General features: G+C 34.8%; 2 protein-coding genes across 2 annotated transcripts; one reads left to right on the plus strand and one right to left on the minus strand.

Moving 5' to 3' along the window:
- Positions 1-2012: 2012 nt before the first annotated feature.
- Positions 2013-7980, minus strand: LOC120336419 (uncharacterized). Its single transcript, XM_039404095.2, has 4 exons — positions 7516-7980; positions 5969-6113; positions 4058-4167; positions 2013-2312 (listed from the first exon to the last, which is right to left on the minus strand). Exons 1-4 carry the CDS (start codon positions 7837-7839, stop codon positions 2067-2069), a joined length of 825 nt encoding a protein of 274 aa, XP_039260029.1. The 5' UTR covers positions 7840-7980; the 3' UTR covers positions 2013-2066.
- A 5222-nt stretch (positions 7981-13202) lies between these two features.
- On the plus strand, positions 13203-17551 carry LOC120336154 (uncharacterized). Its single transcript, XM_039403764.2, has 4 exons — positions 13203-13454; positions 14323-14415; positions 15543-15760; positions 16534-17551. The coding sequence occupies exons 1-4, from the start codon at positions 13265-13267 to the stop codon at positions 16714-16716; spliced, it is 684 nt and encodes a 227-aa protein (XP_039259698.1). The 5' UTR covers positions 13203-13264; the 3' UTR covers positions 16717-17551.
- The last annotated feature ends 2241 nt before the right edge of the window (positions 17552-19792 follow it).

Raw genomic sequence — 19792 nt, forward strand, 5'->3', positions numbered from 1 at the left:
TTCACAACAAGAAGAATAAGTAAAGAAATACTAACATGATGATCAGCAACAACAAAATAACAAAAATATCCATAGGTTCATTTCATTTTTTAAAAATTTTCTCCGATGCATATTTATTCAAGCAACTTTATCAACAGAATCCTATTGCACAAAGTCGTCAAAATTAAAACAACAGCCACCCAGCACTGAATCTATGTCCATTTCATAGCAAAAATGTTGGACAGTAAAATCATCTACGCTGAAATACTTTTACTTCCCATTTGAATGGAATTTTCTTGCAGTTCTTGGGTTCCAGGGCTGAGTACACGAACGCAATTTGAACTTACAGCAGATACGAAAGTCTGTAAATAATGATGAATAACTTGCAACAACAAAAAGAGATAAATGTATCGAAAAATAACAGCAACTTTTCTTTCTGGAAAAAGCGTTGGCCCATCGTGACTATTGTGTCTAATTCAAAACATTCTGGCATCGAAATTACGAAATTGCACCTTGGTATAGCTCAATTAGTTTACTACAATTCTAGCGTGATGCGTTTCTAATGCGAATTTAATCGCATTCGTCATTCTTGTATGAATTTCAAACACTTGTTTGCACACCCGTTTGAATAATAGATGATGATGAAGTTACTTCTCCTAAAGTCTTTAAAGTCAATTCAAGCAGAATTACAAATAAATTATTGTTGCTTCAACTTTCGTAGATGTTTGAGTAGTTTCCACATCTGCATTATGAAAGAATTAGAAATAAAATATATTTAGGATGTTTATTATTATTATTATAGATGAGTGTTCATGCCTCTATTTTTGTGTTCAATCACAGATAAATTTCATATACGATTTAGTCTCAAATCTCGAAAAATGTAACCGTGTTTATAAAAATGAATATATAACTGAAATTTTAACCTGAATAAGCGAAATTAATTGACCACGTATTGAAATGTAAACACGTCAAAGAAAGAAAGAATTACGGTATTTCTAACATGGAAAGCCTCCTCAAGGAAATGGAAGAGAAATGAAATAGAATTAAATCATGCCACTCGGCAAGTGGCGCGTGACCCTCGCGGATATATAATTTTATTTTAAAACAAAAAGTCAATCGACGACAGAGACGGCCAAACCATCACTCATGCTCTTCAGATACTTAAAAGTAGGGGTTATCATCCTATACTAGAGGAATGCCACGAATTAAAAATACGCCGGGAACATTTATATGAATTTCGAAAAAAATCTCATCCTGTTGGTCAATGCTGTTTCTGTTTCAACATTCGTAGGTGAGCTCATCCTGTAGAAGTGCCACCTTTTAAATACCACAAGACCGAAAACTTTCTACCGGACCGGTCGCTTACGTTACCGTGGCGGATAGCGCTCTGGATCATCCCCGACAGTATCTACCATTACCGATACCAGCTCCGTGGTGCGTCGAACCAGTGCAATATTCCTCCTTTAATAAAGAAGTTCAAATTGGAAAAAAATGCAAGATTCATCAAAAGCTGTTTTTGCGAAGCCGATGTACAATTAAAAAAAACTTTGATGGGGGCGGGTGGGGTAATGGGTTAAGAAGAGGAAAAAGAGAAAGGGGGACGGTAAACTAGTTGATATGGCATTCGTGGATTTAGGAATACACAAAAAACAAAAATTTGAAAACGCAATTCCGATGAAAACATTATTTCCTTCTAGTTATTTATGTACACGAATCCGTGCTGTAACTGTGAACATTTTCTGTCAACATTTTTGACACAGTCAGGATCAATGTCAGTCAGTACTCAAGAGTTTTACAAGTGCATTCCGTCCGCTCCCTTTTCTTATTTCAATATTTTCAAGAATAAAGCAATTTAAAATCTGAAATAAGGGCAATCCGATTGTTAATGCGACGATTTTTAATTAGGAATGTAACATCGCACAAATGATCTTTCACGCCACCTCGTATTGCCACACACCAGCGAAACCTGTGTGAATTTTGGTCCCTTACTTAATACGAAATGAATTAAGAAACGATGCAATTGCAAATTCACATATTCATATTGAATATTTTATTCACTTTTCTAAATTACAATAAAAATAATAAAATCAACAATTTCCAAATAAAAAATACAATAATAAAATTATAACAACTGCTAAAATTGTCCAGGTCACGTACATTTCAAAATACATTTGTTTAAATAAAGGATGGTTCGCTTCTTGATCTTTTATCAGTCCACCATTTTTGTTGCAATGAGGAAATTCAATGTCTGGTATTGGCTTATCCAGAAATGAACACAATGGTTTCCATCCTTCTTTCAATCCAAGGACAAGTAGGCGATCTCGAGGGGCATTCTGGAATTATTAACATTTTAGTTGAAATTTTATATGCGTACAGGGCGCGACAGCTTGTAAATTGTTAATTTACAAGCTTAGAGCAAATTTAGTTCGAAATCGTTGAACAGTGGTTGAATCAGTGGTTCTCAATGTGGGGCGGGCCCCTTAAGGGAGGCGTAGACAATTTTTGAGGGGGCGCGAAGCTAATTAAAAATTAAAAATATTCGTTAGATTTGATCTTGTCCGCCTTATTTTGGATATTTACATTCCAAAACTTTTTATCCTTTTCAATATTTACGTTCCATCCAGGTATTTTGAACATGCATTTAGAATAAAACATAGTTTCGTCTTAATACTATCTGTTGTTTATACTATATAGCAGGGGTGGCCAACACGTCGATCGCGATCGACTGGCCGTTCGCCACGTCTCGAGCAGTCGATCGCGTCTGATGTTGAGTGTGTTTTATTGAAATACCCCCAAAAAATTGCCTCGAACCAGTTGTTTGTTTTGCAACAGGAAGAATACAGTACTTTACATACGCAAAATACAATATACACATGCAGTGCAAAGCATGTTATTACGTATAACAAATGCAATTTTTTCCGCTGCCAAGGATTAAAAATGAAGTGCCGAATATCGCGTGTCTAGACTGACAAACATTGACGATCCTACAACAACTTCCGCAGTATGCGAAATTTATTGTCTCACTCCAAGAGTAGTGTGATAAATTTTATGCGCAATAGCATCAAAATTCCCAATTTGTTCTAATTCTAATCAAGCGAAGAATCGCGTTTGGAGGAAATTGTAAACTAGATACTGGGCAGTCATGTAACATTCATGGTTTGGGAATATTTATTTTTCGCTGTTTAGATAATACTTGACGAGGTTTTTTCAAGAATTTTAATGACTAAAAATTAGGCACGCTCTATATCTGAATTGTATGATTTAAATAAATCTTAAATAAATAATGAAACATTTACTCCGGGTACAATTTGAAAAATTCGAAAAAGGGGGCGCCCAAAAAGTTTGGGTTAAGTTTAGTCTGAATAATGACCGAAAATAACAAAAGCGACCGATAACTCTAAAATTAATCAAGAGAGGAGCTCCATAACAAAAATACCTGGGCGCCGGTGGGCTCCGGACGATGTTCAAAGTTTCCCATTAGACTGTGTAGTGCGTATACTGATGTGTATCAGTTAAGTCGTTATTCATGAGAGTATTGCCTCATATAGAATACAGGGGTACATTTCATTCCATTTTTAAAATTACTCGATTTTATATGAACATGGGCACGCGCTAACTGCTTTGAGAGTTTAATAACGACTTTGAATAAATTTGCTCACAAATTTGACTGAAAGGGATCAATTGGTTAATTTCCCGATAATTTTCGAAATAAACTCACAGAATGATGATTTTAGACGTATTTCAATTTGTAAAAGAACCTAAATACGACTCCATAACGATCAACTGCTACTTTTGGTGTAATTAAGCCAATATTAGGTTGTTCAAGTCTTGAAAATTTTTTAAAATTGCAACGGGAATTCATGGATACCATATATTGTTTTGGCCATCACAAATGTATCAAATGAAGTAAAAATACTTAAACAATTACTGATTAAAAACGACAAACCTGGTAAAGATATATTGAGGACTGACTTCGTAACAAAATTGAAGTTGTGAAGGGATTTTACGCAACCCTGTATTTTGAATCAGAAAAGGATAAAAGAAGATAAGAAAGATTCAACATATTTATTCGTTATACCTTTAATATATTCTTGTTGTGTTCTCTGTAAACTTTCTTTAAAACTTCATCTGGAATTCCTTCATAGGACTTTCGAAATGATTGAGGTGGAGCGTTAAAAAATGTGTAACCTTTATATATCAAAACAAAGGAGGAAATAAATCAAGAATGTGAAAAAATAAGTATAAAAGAATCACTGTCAGGATTCAAAACCACTTTTAGGCAATGGCCAGTGTCCACAACTTTAAGTCGTTACAGTCTCGGTAGCTCTTGCCATAAGCGTGGGACCCAGGGGGGTGGGACTGGGAATGCTGATGTGCTATGGCATCTCCCAAAATTTTCAAATTTTTGATGCAACTTTGCGGCATTTGCAGTGAGACGTAATTGTAACGCCTTTTCGAACACCAGTCTATATTATTCTTGGACGATTTACTGAAAACCAGACGTTTCCTGGCTTGCTATCAATAATCGTTTCATCAAATGAACCAACCGAGATAGATAAAAATGCGTGCTTATATAGCTTGGAGAACTTAGACAGCAAAGTAAGTCTGTAGAGAGATTCTTTAAGATATTGTTAGATAACCGTGGCTGCTTTTATCCGGTTTTGTTCGGAGCAAAAAGCCCGAGTGATCGTCGTAATACGTCATTATACAGAAATGATTTGGGGCTCGCTACGCTCTTGGTTCTTGCCTCTTAGCTCTACAGTGGTCGTGAGGCTCAATATCGATTAGACATCAATCTCCAACACTTCTGATCCAGTGCGCGTCAACATATAAAAATGTTTCATTTTGCATCGAGCACACTGGACTATCCTGCACAAAATGCTTTAATGCGAGGTATTTATCATATTAGCAATAAAAATGAGCAACATTCTTTTTATGGTTTTCTGTTTGTAATCAGTCGGAACAAATACAAGCCACTGGTGCACGAGGGCCTTTTCATTTAATCTCTGAACCCTACACCTACTTCCGGCATTTTAAAAATGTCGTCGTTAGTTTCGAATTATTGAATTGAAAACGTGCCGTTTTGGTCAATCTTTATGGTATCATATGGCAACCCGATAGCTTAATTATGTAAAAATTCTAGAGCACGTTACATGGAACATTTAAACTCCAACACACTTTCTGGCCTCAATCAACGTCAAAACGAGGATATCGGTCGGAGACCGAAGACTTATCGATCGAAACTGCGGTTTCGATTCATGCCTCTATAGTGACACCGCGTGTCCCATCACTAATAAATTAATAACTCGCTAATTATACGACATAATTCATCCAAAATCAATAGGCTTCTATTTCAAGATATGATGAATTCACATGCAAAATTTGGACAACCACGCGAGATATCGCGTGCATCTAACAGACAAACAGACAAACTGACAAATATCTATTAATTATCGATCTAAAGATCGATAAGTAATAAAGGAAATTTAACTTATTTGTAAGTCCAGTATAACATGGCGTCGGAGATTTGAAATTTATTCGTAATACCTCGCTTTCCAAGGACGTAGGTGGCAAAATTTAATGTTTTAATGTTAATCGAAATTGCATGAAACCACTATCTTTCAAGTTAAGAACAAAATAAACAATAGTCGAGATGAATTTCTCAATTTTCTTTTTCTGGAGCCATATTTTCTCAACGCAATTCAGACATAAAACTATTTTCTGCAGTGAGTTATTTATAAAACGTTTTTTTCATTGTTTGTGAACGCTCTGCAATCTGTCTGATTGATGTATTCTATGTTTCCAGTAATAAATTTATTGACAGGACCAATTACAATAAAAACGTGGCATACAATTATATATCTTCCAAGTATTCGAAAATCGATTCGAAAAGAAATATTCGATTCGATTCTGAAACCATAAGGTATTCGAAAATGCCCAGCCCAAAGTAAGACACGTGGTAGTTTAAACGGACTTGTATAATTCGTACCTTCGAGGTGAAACATCTTAATGCATTTCCTTGCCGTTGGTGAAAATAAAGCAAGAGGCATTGATAAGATTCCTGAGTTGCGTTCGTTCCAATGCTTATGCCAGCTCTTCAGCCATCCGTCTTCGTCTCTAGTCATAAATATAAGCTGAAAAGGAGGCGAATAGGGAACATGAAATAGGGTGTTTCAAAGCAGATTTTATATAGTACATCTATAACTAATATAATTCATTGTCTTTGTACGCCCCAAAGTAGGGGTTACCGAAATTGGGCACATGTACCCGCATAGGTACATTTCGACTTCGAAGCTTGCATTACGTAGAAGTATGAAAATTCCTTCTTTGAGCTCTAATATGCTTCACAATATTATTTATAACCTGATATATTTTCCTAAACTGTTTTTGAGGTTTCACTCTTCGGGTTATAAGCTTTTAAGCACCAAGAATAATCTTCAATGCAGACTTCTAACTGAATTTCTATACGATACAATTGCGCAGATCATGGTGGTATTATATGTATATGTGACATTGATACTGAGACTTTTTGGGCCTCTCCGTGAACGCAAATAAAAACAATGCTCCGTGCTTTCGCCGTACACGCGTGGTAGTAACGTGATCAGCGCACTTCAGTTGAACTTCAATTTGCCGAAGCCATTGATAAAATTTCATGTAGGATGCGTGGGAAGTCTCTCCTTTCTGACGCGCCCTCTATGGTAAACCAATCCGTGAAGCGAATTTTCGCAAGGAAACGAGTGGAGACGCTCGGTCGGCCCGCAAGGCTATGCAATATTAAATCAGATTTTTACTCGAGCAACGGTCGCAGTAAATTAACATATGGCGTTTACAATTATATTGATTTTTTATCCCATAAACAGCTACGTATTGCTGTTACCAAAATACACGATGAGCTTGAGTTTAAATTGGTGGTTTAAATGGTTTTTAGTAACACAGATTTGAAGCATAAAGTATACTGTTAAAAAAAGACTAAACTAAAATTCAATTACGACTGGATTCCCGCTTAATATAGTATTATGACGCTAAAGATATGCTATCAACAGATATTACCTTATATTGGGTGAATTAATTATACAAGTATTACAGAAGTAGTGCTGAAGTGGGCCTCGCGGTTTTTAAGGTAATTTTCTTACCGTTGTATAAAGTATTCACAATATAGAAAAAAACACACGGGACGAAACCTCGGGAAAGATTTCAAAACTTTAACTGAAGTTTTAAAATAAGACATAACAGTACTGCACGGGCAACCTCATCTTTTGACATGGAATATAAGTTAGTTTGGGCCGATGGATCCATGCGCATATCACGGTCTTGACGAGACCAAACGTTACGGAACTGAATGTGTATTAGTATACAGCCAGTCTTATGAATGACATAGATAGAAGTGCTGAATGCGAACAAGTATTATCCCGTACATTACAGGTCTTCAAATCCAAACTAAAATGTCACGCAAATTGCGTGTAGCTATCATGACAAACCCAAACAAACAGCAAAATCAACCAAACCATGAGGCTGTTTTAATTTTAAGTGTCTCACCTTTATCCCTGGGAATGCTTTAAGAAAATCTTCCCAGTACATATAAGCAGGTAGATCACTTGCCACATCCACACCAGCATACATATATCTTAGGTCATCGAGGCAACCTTTTCCAGTTGTATAATTCTTCCATACTTCGTAATGTTTCACATTAACAGACCAATAATCTGCAACCTTGTATCCTAGAAACTCCAGAGCTTTTTCAACTGATTTTGTCCCGGTTTTACAGAATCCAACAATCAAAATTTTCATTCTTATTAAAACTGAATCAAGATGGGTCTTTCTCGGTATATTCCAACACTCTGAATAATGTCTAACTAGCATTCGTATTCCAGTGTTCGTTCGGGCGTGAAAATAAACCCTTAGGGCTATTTATCGCCGGTCGATTTCCATTCAACCCGACTATTAGCACCCTGAATAGTAAGTACATCACACTGAGATTTAAAGAGGTTTTGATTGGGCTAGTTCGCGCTTGGCCATAGATATATAGATTGTTCTATGATGGTTCATAGTTGGCCAAACAAGAGAGGTAAATTTCTCGTTTAAGTACATCACACTGAGATTTAAAGAGGTTTTGATTGGGCTAGTTCGCTCTTGGCCATGGATATATAGATTGTGCTATGATGGCCAAACAAGAAAGGTAAATTTTTAGTTTGAGTTGAAATGGGGTTGGGGGGGTTTAACTTTTAGCTTCTCGATAGATCTTAATCGTTTATTTATAGAGATATTAAATTCAAAAACAAAATTATTGAAATGTGAGTGGTTTCCAACATGCTTATTCGCTAGGTTTGCACCACCCTGGAGTAGAGTATACCAGGGGTGGCCAAACTGCTTCCGACCGCGATCGACTAAAATTTTCAAAATAGATCACGATCGACTGATCGATAACAAGGTCCTACACAAAAACGAATGGACACTGAATGTGCAGATTACTGAACACACGCTTGAAAAAAAATCGCATCGACACAAAAATTGTATTTTATATGTTCCATTCAAGTTGTTGATTTGAATATTTAATTGTACCCGGAGTAAACGTTTCATTATTCATTTAAGATTTATTTAAATCATACAATTCAAATAAAGGGCGTGCCTAATTTTTAGTTGCAAGTGTTGAAAATTCTTCAAGAAACCTTGCCAAGTAATATCCAAACAGCGTAAAATAAATATTCTCAAACCATGAATGTTACATGACTGCTCAAACTTCAGTATCCAATTTACAATTTCCTCCAAACGCGATTCTTCGCTTGCTCAGAATTAGAACGAATTGGGCATTTTGATGCCACAGCTACCATTGCGAATAAAATTTATTGCACTACTCTTGGGGTGAGACAATAATTTTTGCATACTGTGGAAGTTATTATAGGATCGTTTGTCAGTCTAGACCAGTGGTTCCCAACCTGGAGGTCGCGACCCCCTTTCTAGGGGGCCGCGAAGGTCAGTAATGAATATAATCCGGATTCCATGTATTAAGCTATTGGAAATAGTAATTTGAAAATCACCCGTCATCATAGGCTGTGACAACAAATGATTTCCATCAAAATGATGCTCCAAGCTGTCGCTAAAATATGGTTTAACTTAATCAAGTATGGATTTGGTTTAAAAAAGTTAGATTATGCTCTAGCGAAATTTTAATAATATTTGTATCACAGACTTGAAATTCTGGTATTTGGTAACTTATATTATTAAAACTAATGGAGGCCATATATGTATACAGGGACCCTACTAAAAAGGTAGGTATCATAGGTATCACAGGTATCACTCCATAAAAAAATACCGGTAGGTATCAGTAATAAATGACTAAAAAGGTAGGTATCAGTAGTAGATGACTAAAAAGGTAGGTATCAGTAGTAAATAACTAAAAAGATAGGTATCAGTAGTAGATGACTAAAAAGGTAGGTATCAGTAGTAAATGACTAAAAAGGTAGGTATCAGTAGTAAATGACTAAAAAGGTAGGTATCAGTAGTAGATGACTAAAAAGGTAGGTATCAGTAGTAAATAACTAAAAAGGTAGGTATCAGTAGTAGATGACTAAAAAGGGGGCTCCCGAAGTATGCGAACCAAGATGGCGGACATCGGAATGTAATATGTGTACTAGGTTAGGGTTAGGCCATAATTTTAGGTATAAATACTACGGGAGGCCCTTGGCTAGTCTTCGAACTGATAATAGGACCAAAATAAGGAAAATTGGAAAAAAATTGTCGCCTAACCCTAACCTGTTACTGATACCTACCTTTTTAGTCATCTACTACTGATACCTACCTTTTTAGTCATTTACTACTGATACCTACCTTTTTAGTCATTTACTACTGATACCTACCTTTTTAGTTATTTACTACTGATACCTACCTTTTTAGTCATTTACTACTGATACCTACCTTTTTAGTGAGTGATACCTATGATACCTACCTTTTTAGTAGGGCCCGTATACAGCAGTACATGAATCAACTTCACGACCCGCGACTAAACACGGCCTGATTATATAATCCTGAGCTAACAGAAAAAAACAAGATATCTACATTTCCCGACAAAGCTGATCGATCATGTTCATGTCGCACTGCAGATTGGTATTCAAAATAGCCACAGAGATCATTCTAAAATCAGGATTTATTGCTCAAATTCGACGATTATCGTCTTCACCTCAAAGCGAGAAACTAGATCAAGCTGCTTTACAAACTCAACTAAAAAATATTGAATCATAATACTGTAATATAAATCTTTTCAACGTATAAAAAATAATTCAGCGCCCCTTGCGATGTAGAAAACTTATAAATGACTAATAGTAATCTGGGCTAATGTGCTGTGAAGCAGTTCAGTAACCTGACACGAAAGCAACGGAGTAAAAACTCGTGCAGCCGTGTGTGTTTATAACTCTCACTATACCACGATCGATACCGTAATAACAAAGTAGGAAGAGGATTAACCCGTTGGTAGAGCAGCGTTAGATCATTACTTTAAATGTTCTTGGATTAAACGATAAAGTAACTGTCACAAAACCAGTTTCTGAATTTACTGTATAATATTCTCTGGACACGGAATAGTTCTTGTTCGTGATACACTTATTTATTACAGGATACAAAACTTACCGATAAACGCAATTGATTAAACATAAAATAACACTTGATTCAACGTATTTTATAATAGCTTTTAGCGTGACACAATTTTTAATGTGAATTCAAAGCTGAAGGGGTAATCGGTTGAATATTAATATTATGCCGCTCAGAATTTGGTGAACCATGTTAATATTCCGGGTTAAGATTTGTTTATTGGCAAATGAAAGGGAGTGACATTCCTGAAATTAGTCTTCGCGTTGCAAGGCTCATGTGTGAGATTATTTTGAAAGATTGTGAATAGTAATTAGAACGGAAGTATAAGATAAACGCAAAACAATGCATATCAAAATAACATAAGGTTGTTTCAATATTTTATTTGATATTCATCGTTATTTGTAAGCCAATGATTCCTGAAGAATAAAATTAATAAGATGCGTTTAATAACGATTTATTTGTTAGAACAAACACCTTTTACCAAATTATGATATAAAAAATGTGACAGCCCAAATATTCAAGTTTTTTCTACTTATTATATAGCCATTGGGTATCACTACAAGCCTCAAGAGAGTTAGAGGATTGCCTTTTACAATCCAATATCTCCATCGAACCTAAGTATTTTTAGCGCCAAGTTTTATTTGGTATAAATCATGCGTTACGCTGTAACCAAATTTATTTGGCTATTTTGAGCATCGATTAGCTTTGTAGCAAATTGTCTACCAAGAAAGTGGATAGTTAGTGAATCGTACCAAAAAGAGGAAGGCACTTTACTTGAAAGTTGACCTATGAATATGAAATAATCAAGGATAAATAACAGCCATATAAGAACAGTACATAGCTAAACGTTTGTAGCAAACAACGATATACAAAATGCGCATAAAACACATGTATAATTACAGCTGTAATCCATTTCACAACTTGTTCTTCATGTGCTCTGTTGTAGATATTTCCGAGATGTCCACCAATGTCTTCACACCTCTTTTTTGCTTCACCATACGTCATTAGATTAGATTTGAAAAATGTGAAGCATTTTCTCACGTATTTCAAATGGCAGAATCGTTCATCTGTTAATATGAGTGATCAATTAAATTGTATGTCCTGTTAAAAGTCTTATTCTAGTTTAAGTAAAAATCTTAGTAAAGAAGTAGTCGACTTGGAGTCTTCATCTCATCCAAAGCATAAAAATTGACTTAGATACGAAACAGCAAAAAAGGTATTCACGCAGTATGTGTACCAGGTTAGGGTTATGCCATATTTTGATTCCGATTTTCTATATTTCAGTTTTATTTCGAGTTTCATGTACACCATGCCAAGTCACAAATTCATGAAGATTTTTCACCCAGAAGGCGAGATCAGAAATATTGTAAGTTATTGTACACGTGTACATATGGAATATCACGGAACCACAGTTTTGAAAAGCGTCCAACATTTTCAATTTCCAAAACAATTACCCCACTTGCAATATTACACAATAGGTCACAATTTTTTTTTGCAAATGCCAAAAGGCCATTTTCTAGTCGATATTAAATGTCGGTCAGTATGTTTCCACAAAGGTTATTTCGTGACACTTATTCATGTAATCTATAGCGTTACGTTTTCTAATTTTTGACTGATTGATTACGCTGGATAGTTAGTAGTAGAAATCACCTAATGTATATGTAATTGAGCGCCATTTAGAAACTTTGATAAGGAATGAACTCATTTTACACATGAAGTACGTCATAGAGTCATTCATACATTGTCTACCTAAAAGTCGTAAACCAACATATCAAGATTTACGTTATCGATTGATTTTGACGAAGTGCAATTTCAGTTATGGAAAACATATATTTTAAAAGCGTAGTTCAATGGAAAACACTTCAAAACAGAACTCGCGTTGAAAAATAATTGTGACTACAAAAAAGTTACTGACAGAAACAAGTTTAGCACTATAATGGCCATAGTTGGAGCTTCAGAGTTCAGTTAAGGTCGGAAGAAACAGTTTATATCTATGCGGTAAATATGAAGAGTCTAGGACGCTTAATCGATGTTGAATTTGATGTCTGTTCTATCATTATATTCCTTAACAATGTCGTAATGTGTGGCAAACAAAAAAAATTGTAGCAAATATAGAAAAGGAAGCACCCTATCACTGTTAGAAAAGTAAGCCAGTCCATGTCGAGTGCCCATTCCAGTTTATGATGTACAGTTTACTTTATTGCAATAAAACAAACCAGCAATAATTTTGAAGTAGCTGACGTTCGTTTAGGTTTTTTGGACAGAAAATGTACATATTGATCGTGTTGTTGTTTTTGTTTGTTTTTTCTTCTTGTTGTTATGAAAAATCTCCTGGACCAATCGCTTCAAATTTTCAGTGGTTGAAGATTATATTTTTCGCTGGAAAATACAATTATCTTTATTTATTTCAAAACTTTCCGTGGGCTCCTATGCATATCAAAATTTTGTGTGATGACCAATTCAAAACTAATAAAAATCATTTGTAGCGGTTCTGCCTCCTCTCTCGCGCTACGCGAAAGTCGGAATTTTTTGACTGTGCGTATACAGTAGACTAAGTAAGGTGCTGTATAAGCTAAGCCTAGACTGATCCTTCGGTTAGGCTTTCGTGTCCATATATTTGATAATACTAATAGCTTCATCATTAAATATAATCAATTCTCTTGGTAACCTAAATCTTCAGTGGAATTACAATTTAACAACCACAATGCTTGGTAGGACATACAAGGTTTTTACACTTGTCAGTCTTTTACTTTTCATTGAATTAACCTGGGCCGAAGAAAAACGTCTCATTTGCAAACCAGAATCGGATGAAGAACAGCAGCAGAGTGCCTCGATTGATATCAATGATGATTTGATCAAAGCAATAAACTCACTTATTGATGTCAAAATGAAGGGTGGGTAGCTTTCACTAAAAAATATATTCGGTGTTTTAGTTAAATATAATGATTTTGGTCACATATTTTAACAATTTTCCTCAAAGCAAGGTCACGAGTTCACACTTGTGAATGATTGAGTCACTTCCGCCCGAGTCAAGTTCAATATATATACAGAATTTATATAGATTTGCGTAATGGATTACGCACAATACAGTCCAACTTAGTATTGGTTGACGTATACTTTTGAGCAGAGAACAGCTATTGATCAGCCTGTGGCCAATAAGCACGCTAGAAAGCATGCATTCATAAGTCACGAACAAATAATTACAATAGACCCAGCACAACATTGAATAGTCAAGTTTTGAATCTACTAGGTGCGAACTATATTTTCATCAAATACAAAAATAATATTTATAATTTTGAGTCGATTGGAAAATTAATTGCCTTTCTCCTGAAGGCTGTCTCTATAATTATGGTATAATGTTTTAAATATCAAATCAAAATTGGGATATTACCAACGTGTACATATTATCGGAATAAGCCTTAAGGTATAACAACCGAGGGTTCTCAATCCTTATTCTCTCATTTATTCCTATACAAATTTCAAATGAAAAATCAATTTCAATTTTTTATATTATTATTATTAAATGTATAATAACGCTTACACCTATATTTGATTGCGATTATACAGTGAATGCCCATATTATAGCCAATTTTCACTTCCAAGTGAAATTTACTCCAAGGGCGAGTAAATTTTATCCAAAATTTACCCCCAATAGAGAGCCCCTTGTATAAACATATCATAAAATATTGAATTCACCAATATCTTCTGAACGCATCGTTTTGTTAAATTTTATAACTTTTTGTTTGTTTGTTATATTTACAGAAGTTGAAGATAAATTGTCACAGAGACTTTGGGAAAGATTTATGAATGAGACTGAATCTACGACTGCACCAGTGGAAGAAACAGTGGTTAAAGGTACTAAAATCGGATGTTAATTTTTTAACTTTAAATTTTTTAATTTAAAATTGGTGGTTCTAATGGTTGGTCTAATGGTTCTAATTGATGGTTCTAAGCGATTTTTATACCCCTCACAAAAAGTCACATTGGGGCAAACGTCTATGCGTGCAAATGTTCGTGGGTGCGAATGTACATGGGTGCAAATGTCCGCGGGTGCAATCTATATGCGGGTGGAAAAATCTATGGGTGGAAATGTCCGTGGGAGCAAATTTCGGTGGGTTCGAAAGTATGCAGGTGCAAATGTCGTTGGTGCAGTTTATGGGTGCAAATGTACGTGAGTGCAAATGTGATGTCACCAATATCAAATGGATCCAACGATAACAGTATCTCTGAAAGGTTCCTGTCCGAGCTTTACATGGTTTCTATCACATAGTTTACACCTATCGAAATAATAGTTTGAACTGACCTCAAACTAAACGTGAATTTATTAAGTGAACGCTTCGTATCTTACTTTAAAGTTTTAAAACATTCAGGAAAAATATAATTTAAAAACTTTTGGCAAACTTTTATTGGAACCTATGTGTCATTTTTTGTCAATTGAGCTGGCAGATAAGAGTCTTTCGACTTCATTAAACTAGAAACTAAAGACTCGCCACACAACTGCTTCACGGCGCTGTTAGTACTCGAAGCTGCGCTAACATTTACCTATCAAAGAAAAGCATTTCAATATAAGACGTTAACGAAATCCATGATCTTAATATCTGCATTTCCAGTCCGCAGTCGTGTTAGAAATCAAAAACGGAAAAATATGTTAAGAACAGACTAAATTATAATCACGAAGTACACCACAAGCATTTCCAATTCTTTTTTAATATTGTCAGCAATTTCATGAATAATGTGTCCTAAACAAACTATTAGCCCGAAAAAGTTTCTGTAGTAGCAACATCTCACATGAAGGCAGCTATACTGGAAGTAATGGGTCACCTAAATTGCGGACATTTTACTATTTCGTATCTAAGTCAACTTTTCATACATTCGATGAGATGAAGTCTCCGGGTCGACTGCTTCATTGCTCGGATTTTTACTTATATCAGAATAAGACTTTAAATAAGATATACAATTTAATTAGGATTACATGTTAACAGATGAACGATTCTGTCATTTGAAATATGTGAGGAAATGCTTCACATTTTTCAAATCTAATCTAATGACGTATGGTGAAGCGAAGAAGAGATGCGAAGATATTGGTGGACATCTCGGAAATATCTACAACAAAGCACATGAAGAACAAGTTGTGAAATATATCAAGAAAAATGCTGCGACTCCTATTTTCTTCTTCATTGGAATGACTATCGATACGAAAGTAAGTATACCTCTAACTTCAAACAAGTGAACATATATCAGATCAGATCAGATTTGGCATTACTTAAATAATGCTACTCTCTGGAAATATCATTTGTTTGGATGGGATAGAAAACAGATCACAGAAACATTTTATGTTCCGATTGGTGTGTTTTCAAATCCTTATTAAGAAAAAAAATCGAGTCATTCCTTGGTAAAGGGAATATATTAGATGACGTAAAAAAACGAGAAATTCTAAAAAAAAGTCTACTACTTGAGTTTGACGTTTTTAATTTATTTGAGCTTATTTTTAAATTCTGTGAAGCAAGAATCGAAATCTTGAGTCGGAATTGAGAATCGGATTTGTAACAATAAGAGACATTCTAAAAATCGGTAACTGGTGGCAAAATATTCTTTGGATAAATTTTTCCAAAGTTCTTGAAGTCGAAAATGTTATATTTTGGCGTCAGAAGCTAAAGACGACTATACGGGGGAGTTGACTCTGTTGACCGTATGTTCGTATGGCTCTCTCCAGTCTATACCGAATAACATTGCGTATATTGTTGTATATTTGTATTATAGTTGCAAAGCTTGTTTTTCTGGTTGACAAATATTAAATTTCTCTCTCTCTCTCTCTCTCTCTCTCTCTCTACGGTATGTTTGTCAACCCAAAATCGGCATTCGGAGTCAGTGTCAATTTCTTGAACCACTTGGAATTTGGTTTTACTTTTCTCTGAATTTACAGTAAGTCCCGGGCTGACTTATATGAATTAACTCATATCTATTTTCTTCCAGAGCATGAATGTTTTCCTGTACAATCGTTCTCCAGCGCCATATGTTCATTGGTATCCTGACGGTGGATATCCCCTGAAAGAACACAGCATGTTGAGATACACTATTTTGCCTACTTTCTCGGGAATGTTTAACAATGTTGCAGAGAACATGGCGAGATCGAATGGTGTACTTTGTGAATTTTAAAATATCATTTAGTTCAACACAAAAACAACTTCAAAAAATAATTTCTCTGTAAGATATCTCACGTGCAACTGAAGAATGTGGTTTTGTTTTAAAAATCATGAAATATTATTTCAGCATTCGTTCAGTGAAAAGCGACAAAACTTCATATTACAAGTCAGTCAGTCAATCGATTATTTATTTGCCGTCACGAAAGACAAATTCACAAAAGTTGCTGCAGAGGTCGCGAGGGACCTCGTTAGGTCTTCAAGCAGCAATACCTATAGCGCTGTTACTGGTTTGGTGTAAAAATAACTGCATATGATACGACTATTAACTATGCGATAGTCTTGATGGTGATCATATTTTGACTATAACATGTAATTATAATATATAAATGAACATAAATTCACGCCAAACGCAATTTTGCTAAAATACATAATAAAATAAATAAGATGGAGAGCAACGAAACTAGTGGCAGAAAAAAGAAGGTTATTATTTAAAACAGAAATCTAACAAGAGAGCAAATCGAACTAAATATCCGATGTATAATCCGCTAGCGGCTAGATAGATCCTGTTACTTACTATCTGGCCATTGAAAAGCTCAAATTAAAATGGCAAATTGAGTCTCATCACTGCAGTAATTCACATAGATACCGTATAGACCAGGGGTGTGTAACTTGCGGCCCGAGGGTCATATGCGCCCACAAGAAAAAAAATGTGCTGCCGGCGGAAAAGTGCCAATTTTGAATGCTGTGTGGCCCGCAAAACGAGTTTTTAATTTAGCTTAATAGTAATGGTAGGTGCGAGTAATTTTAATCCATTTGCGTTGAAAACCCTATATCTGAGTTCAATTTATATGCCTATGACGTTCAATGCCCTGACAGCTAACTTTAGCGAAGAGAACATCGAATGTCATAAGTGCAACGACTAAAAAGCCTGCGTTAAATAAAAGTGTGTGGCCCGTGGTTTCACCCCGGTGTTTGTATACGACCCTTCCGTAATAAAATCGCATACCCCTGGTATTGACCACAGCTAAGCCGTGAGCACGAACTTTGCGAGAGAAATTTCGAAAAATATAATATATATTAATAGCCTTTTAGCGAATTAAAATTGTTGAACACTTTAAATCCAAAAACGCTTAATCCATTATGGGGTCAAAGAGATTGTTGCTCAACAATAAATGTCACCTCAACAACAACAACAAAAATTTGGCAATACAATCCATTTGTCACTTCGTATCGTATTGATATGAGCTTTACCTCGCCCCGTGCATTTCCTATACACGAGTAAGCAAAATATGATTTTCCTATTCGTATTATTATGCACGCTTTTCGCAGTCTTACTAAAATATTTGTTGATCAATTAATTTTACCGAAACTATCTAAATGTATGTTTGCTATAACGTATTTATCAATTTTGACTTGAATTGAATTTGTTTATTATTATTGTATGTACTCTTATATTTAATACAGACTGCTTATTCAATTTGCCCTGAGTATACATGTGGTACTACTTCTGCAAAGCTCATGAATACTCCACATACACTTTACAAAAACATCACTTGTAAAATTAATCTACTCTCCAATTTGTGGCATTAGTCACCAGAAAAGGGCAAAAACGGTTTCCTAAAAGCTCTATAAAAATTCATTCGACAATGTGGCATATACATTTTATATTTACAATCAGCTTATTAAATTGTTTATTACCGGGTAATGAGGTAGCATAATTAATGTTGAAATAAAATTAAAAATTGAAAATTATCTAACTAAGAATGAAATTGAAAGTTACGGTTTGAAGTAATACAACATCACATGGAATTGTTGTCATCGATAATAGCATACGTTCATGGTTCTTTTTCAATACTGTCACATAGGTTTGGTAACATACAATACATATACAACCAGGAGTATGCATATACATCCTGAAGTATACATATACAGCCAGGAGTATACATATACCGCCAGAAGTATACATATACAGCCAGGAGTTTACATATACAGCAAACCAAATATGCATATACAGTCATGAGTTTGGTTGGTAAAAAATATGAATACAATTCCAAAATATGCTCATACTGCACAGTCAACTCAGATTATGTTCATACACAGCCAATATATTTTAAACGGATGTTTGTTTATATTGATTTGAATGAATATGCATATGATATTGACTTTTGAATGAAACTTACTTCAATGGCTGTATATGTATATTTGCCTGGCTATATATGTATATTTAGGCTATATGTACATGGTGTTCGCAAAGTTTGGACACATAGGTTATAAAATATTTTTAGTAATAATTATAAATTATAATATAAATTGATGGTAATGTATTAAAGATAGTAATAATAATTAATAATATTATTAATTATAATTAAATATAAAAAATAATATTAGTTTTAATTACAGACTAAAAAATTCAATTATCCCATTTGTTCGGACTTTACGGACACACTGTATGCTGGCCCGCTAATACTGTCTAGTTCCAACAACTATGTGACAGATGCTTCATATTGTAAACAAGAAAAGACTTGTTTATCGCACAATATTCCACTAACCTCATTCAAGTTTTTATAATCTTAACTCAAATATACAAAAAAAAAATATTTAGATGACTGGTGGATATAGAGCTACGACATACAAGAAGAAATGAAAATTTTTAAAATAGATTTCCAGTCCCTCAACATAAAGAAGATTGCAGAATTATTGACAATGGCGTTTATCTCATTAACACTAGCAAAAACGTAATTACCAAAAATAATATTATTTGTTTCAGAATAATTCATCAAAATAGCAAACGCACCAGAACTTATAATATCAGTAATTATCGTAAAAGCTGCTAAAGCTGTGGATTTTTTCAAAACTTTAATGATTGGGTTTTGGTTTTTCTTGATAATTGTCTCGGTTTTGGATACGATATTAGAATCAGCTTCTTTTTCTGGATTTGGAGCTGTTGTTGTAACTTCGTTTGGCGCAGGAGGATTGTCAACCACAATCTCTTCTTTGCCAGAAATTAAATTGGGCTCAGCGTTAGTTACTTGTCGCAATTGAGGTTCATTGATGATTCCAACTGATTTACTCTGTCTCTCATGAGCTTC

This window comes from Styela clava, chromosome 2 (assembly GCF_964204865.1).
Source record: "Styela clava chromosome 2, kaStyClav1.hap1.2, whole genome shotgun sequence".
NCBI lineage: Eukaryota > Metazoa > Chordata > Ascidiacea > Stolidobranchia > Styelidae > Styela > Styela clava.

Coding starts and splice junctions, on each gene's coding strand:
- LOC120336419 (XM_039404095.2), bottom strand. CDS start 7,839: ATGCTAGTTAGACATTATTCAGAGTGTTGGAATATACCGAGAAAGACC. Junction 4,168..5,968: donor TAAGATGTTTCACCTCGAAG/GTACGAATTATA, acceptor TGATATATAAAG/GTTACACATTTTTTAACGCT. Junction 2,313..4,057: donor ACAACAAGAATATATTAAAG/GTATAACGAATA, acceptor TAATAATTCCAG/AATGCCCCTCGAGATCGCCT.
- LOC120336154 (XM_039403764.2), top strand. CDS start 13,265: ATGCTTGGTAGGACATACAAGGTTTTTACACTTGTCAGTCTTTTACTT. Junction 13,455..14,322: donor TATTGATGTCAAAATGAAGG/GTGGGTAGCTTT, acceptor TTATATTTACAG/AAGTTGAAGATAAATTGTCA. Junction 14,416..15,542: donor GGAAGAAACAGTGGTTAAAG/GTACTAAAATCG, acceptor ACATGTTAACAG/ATGAACGATTCTGTCATTTG.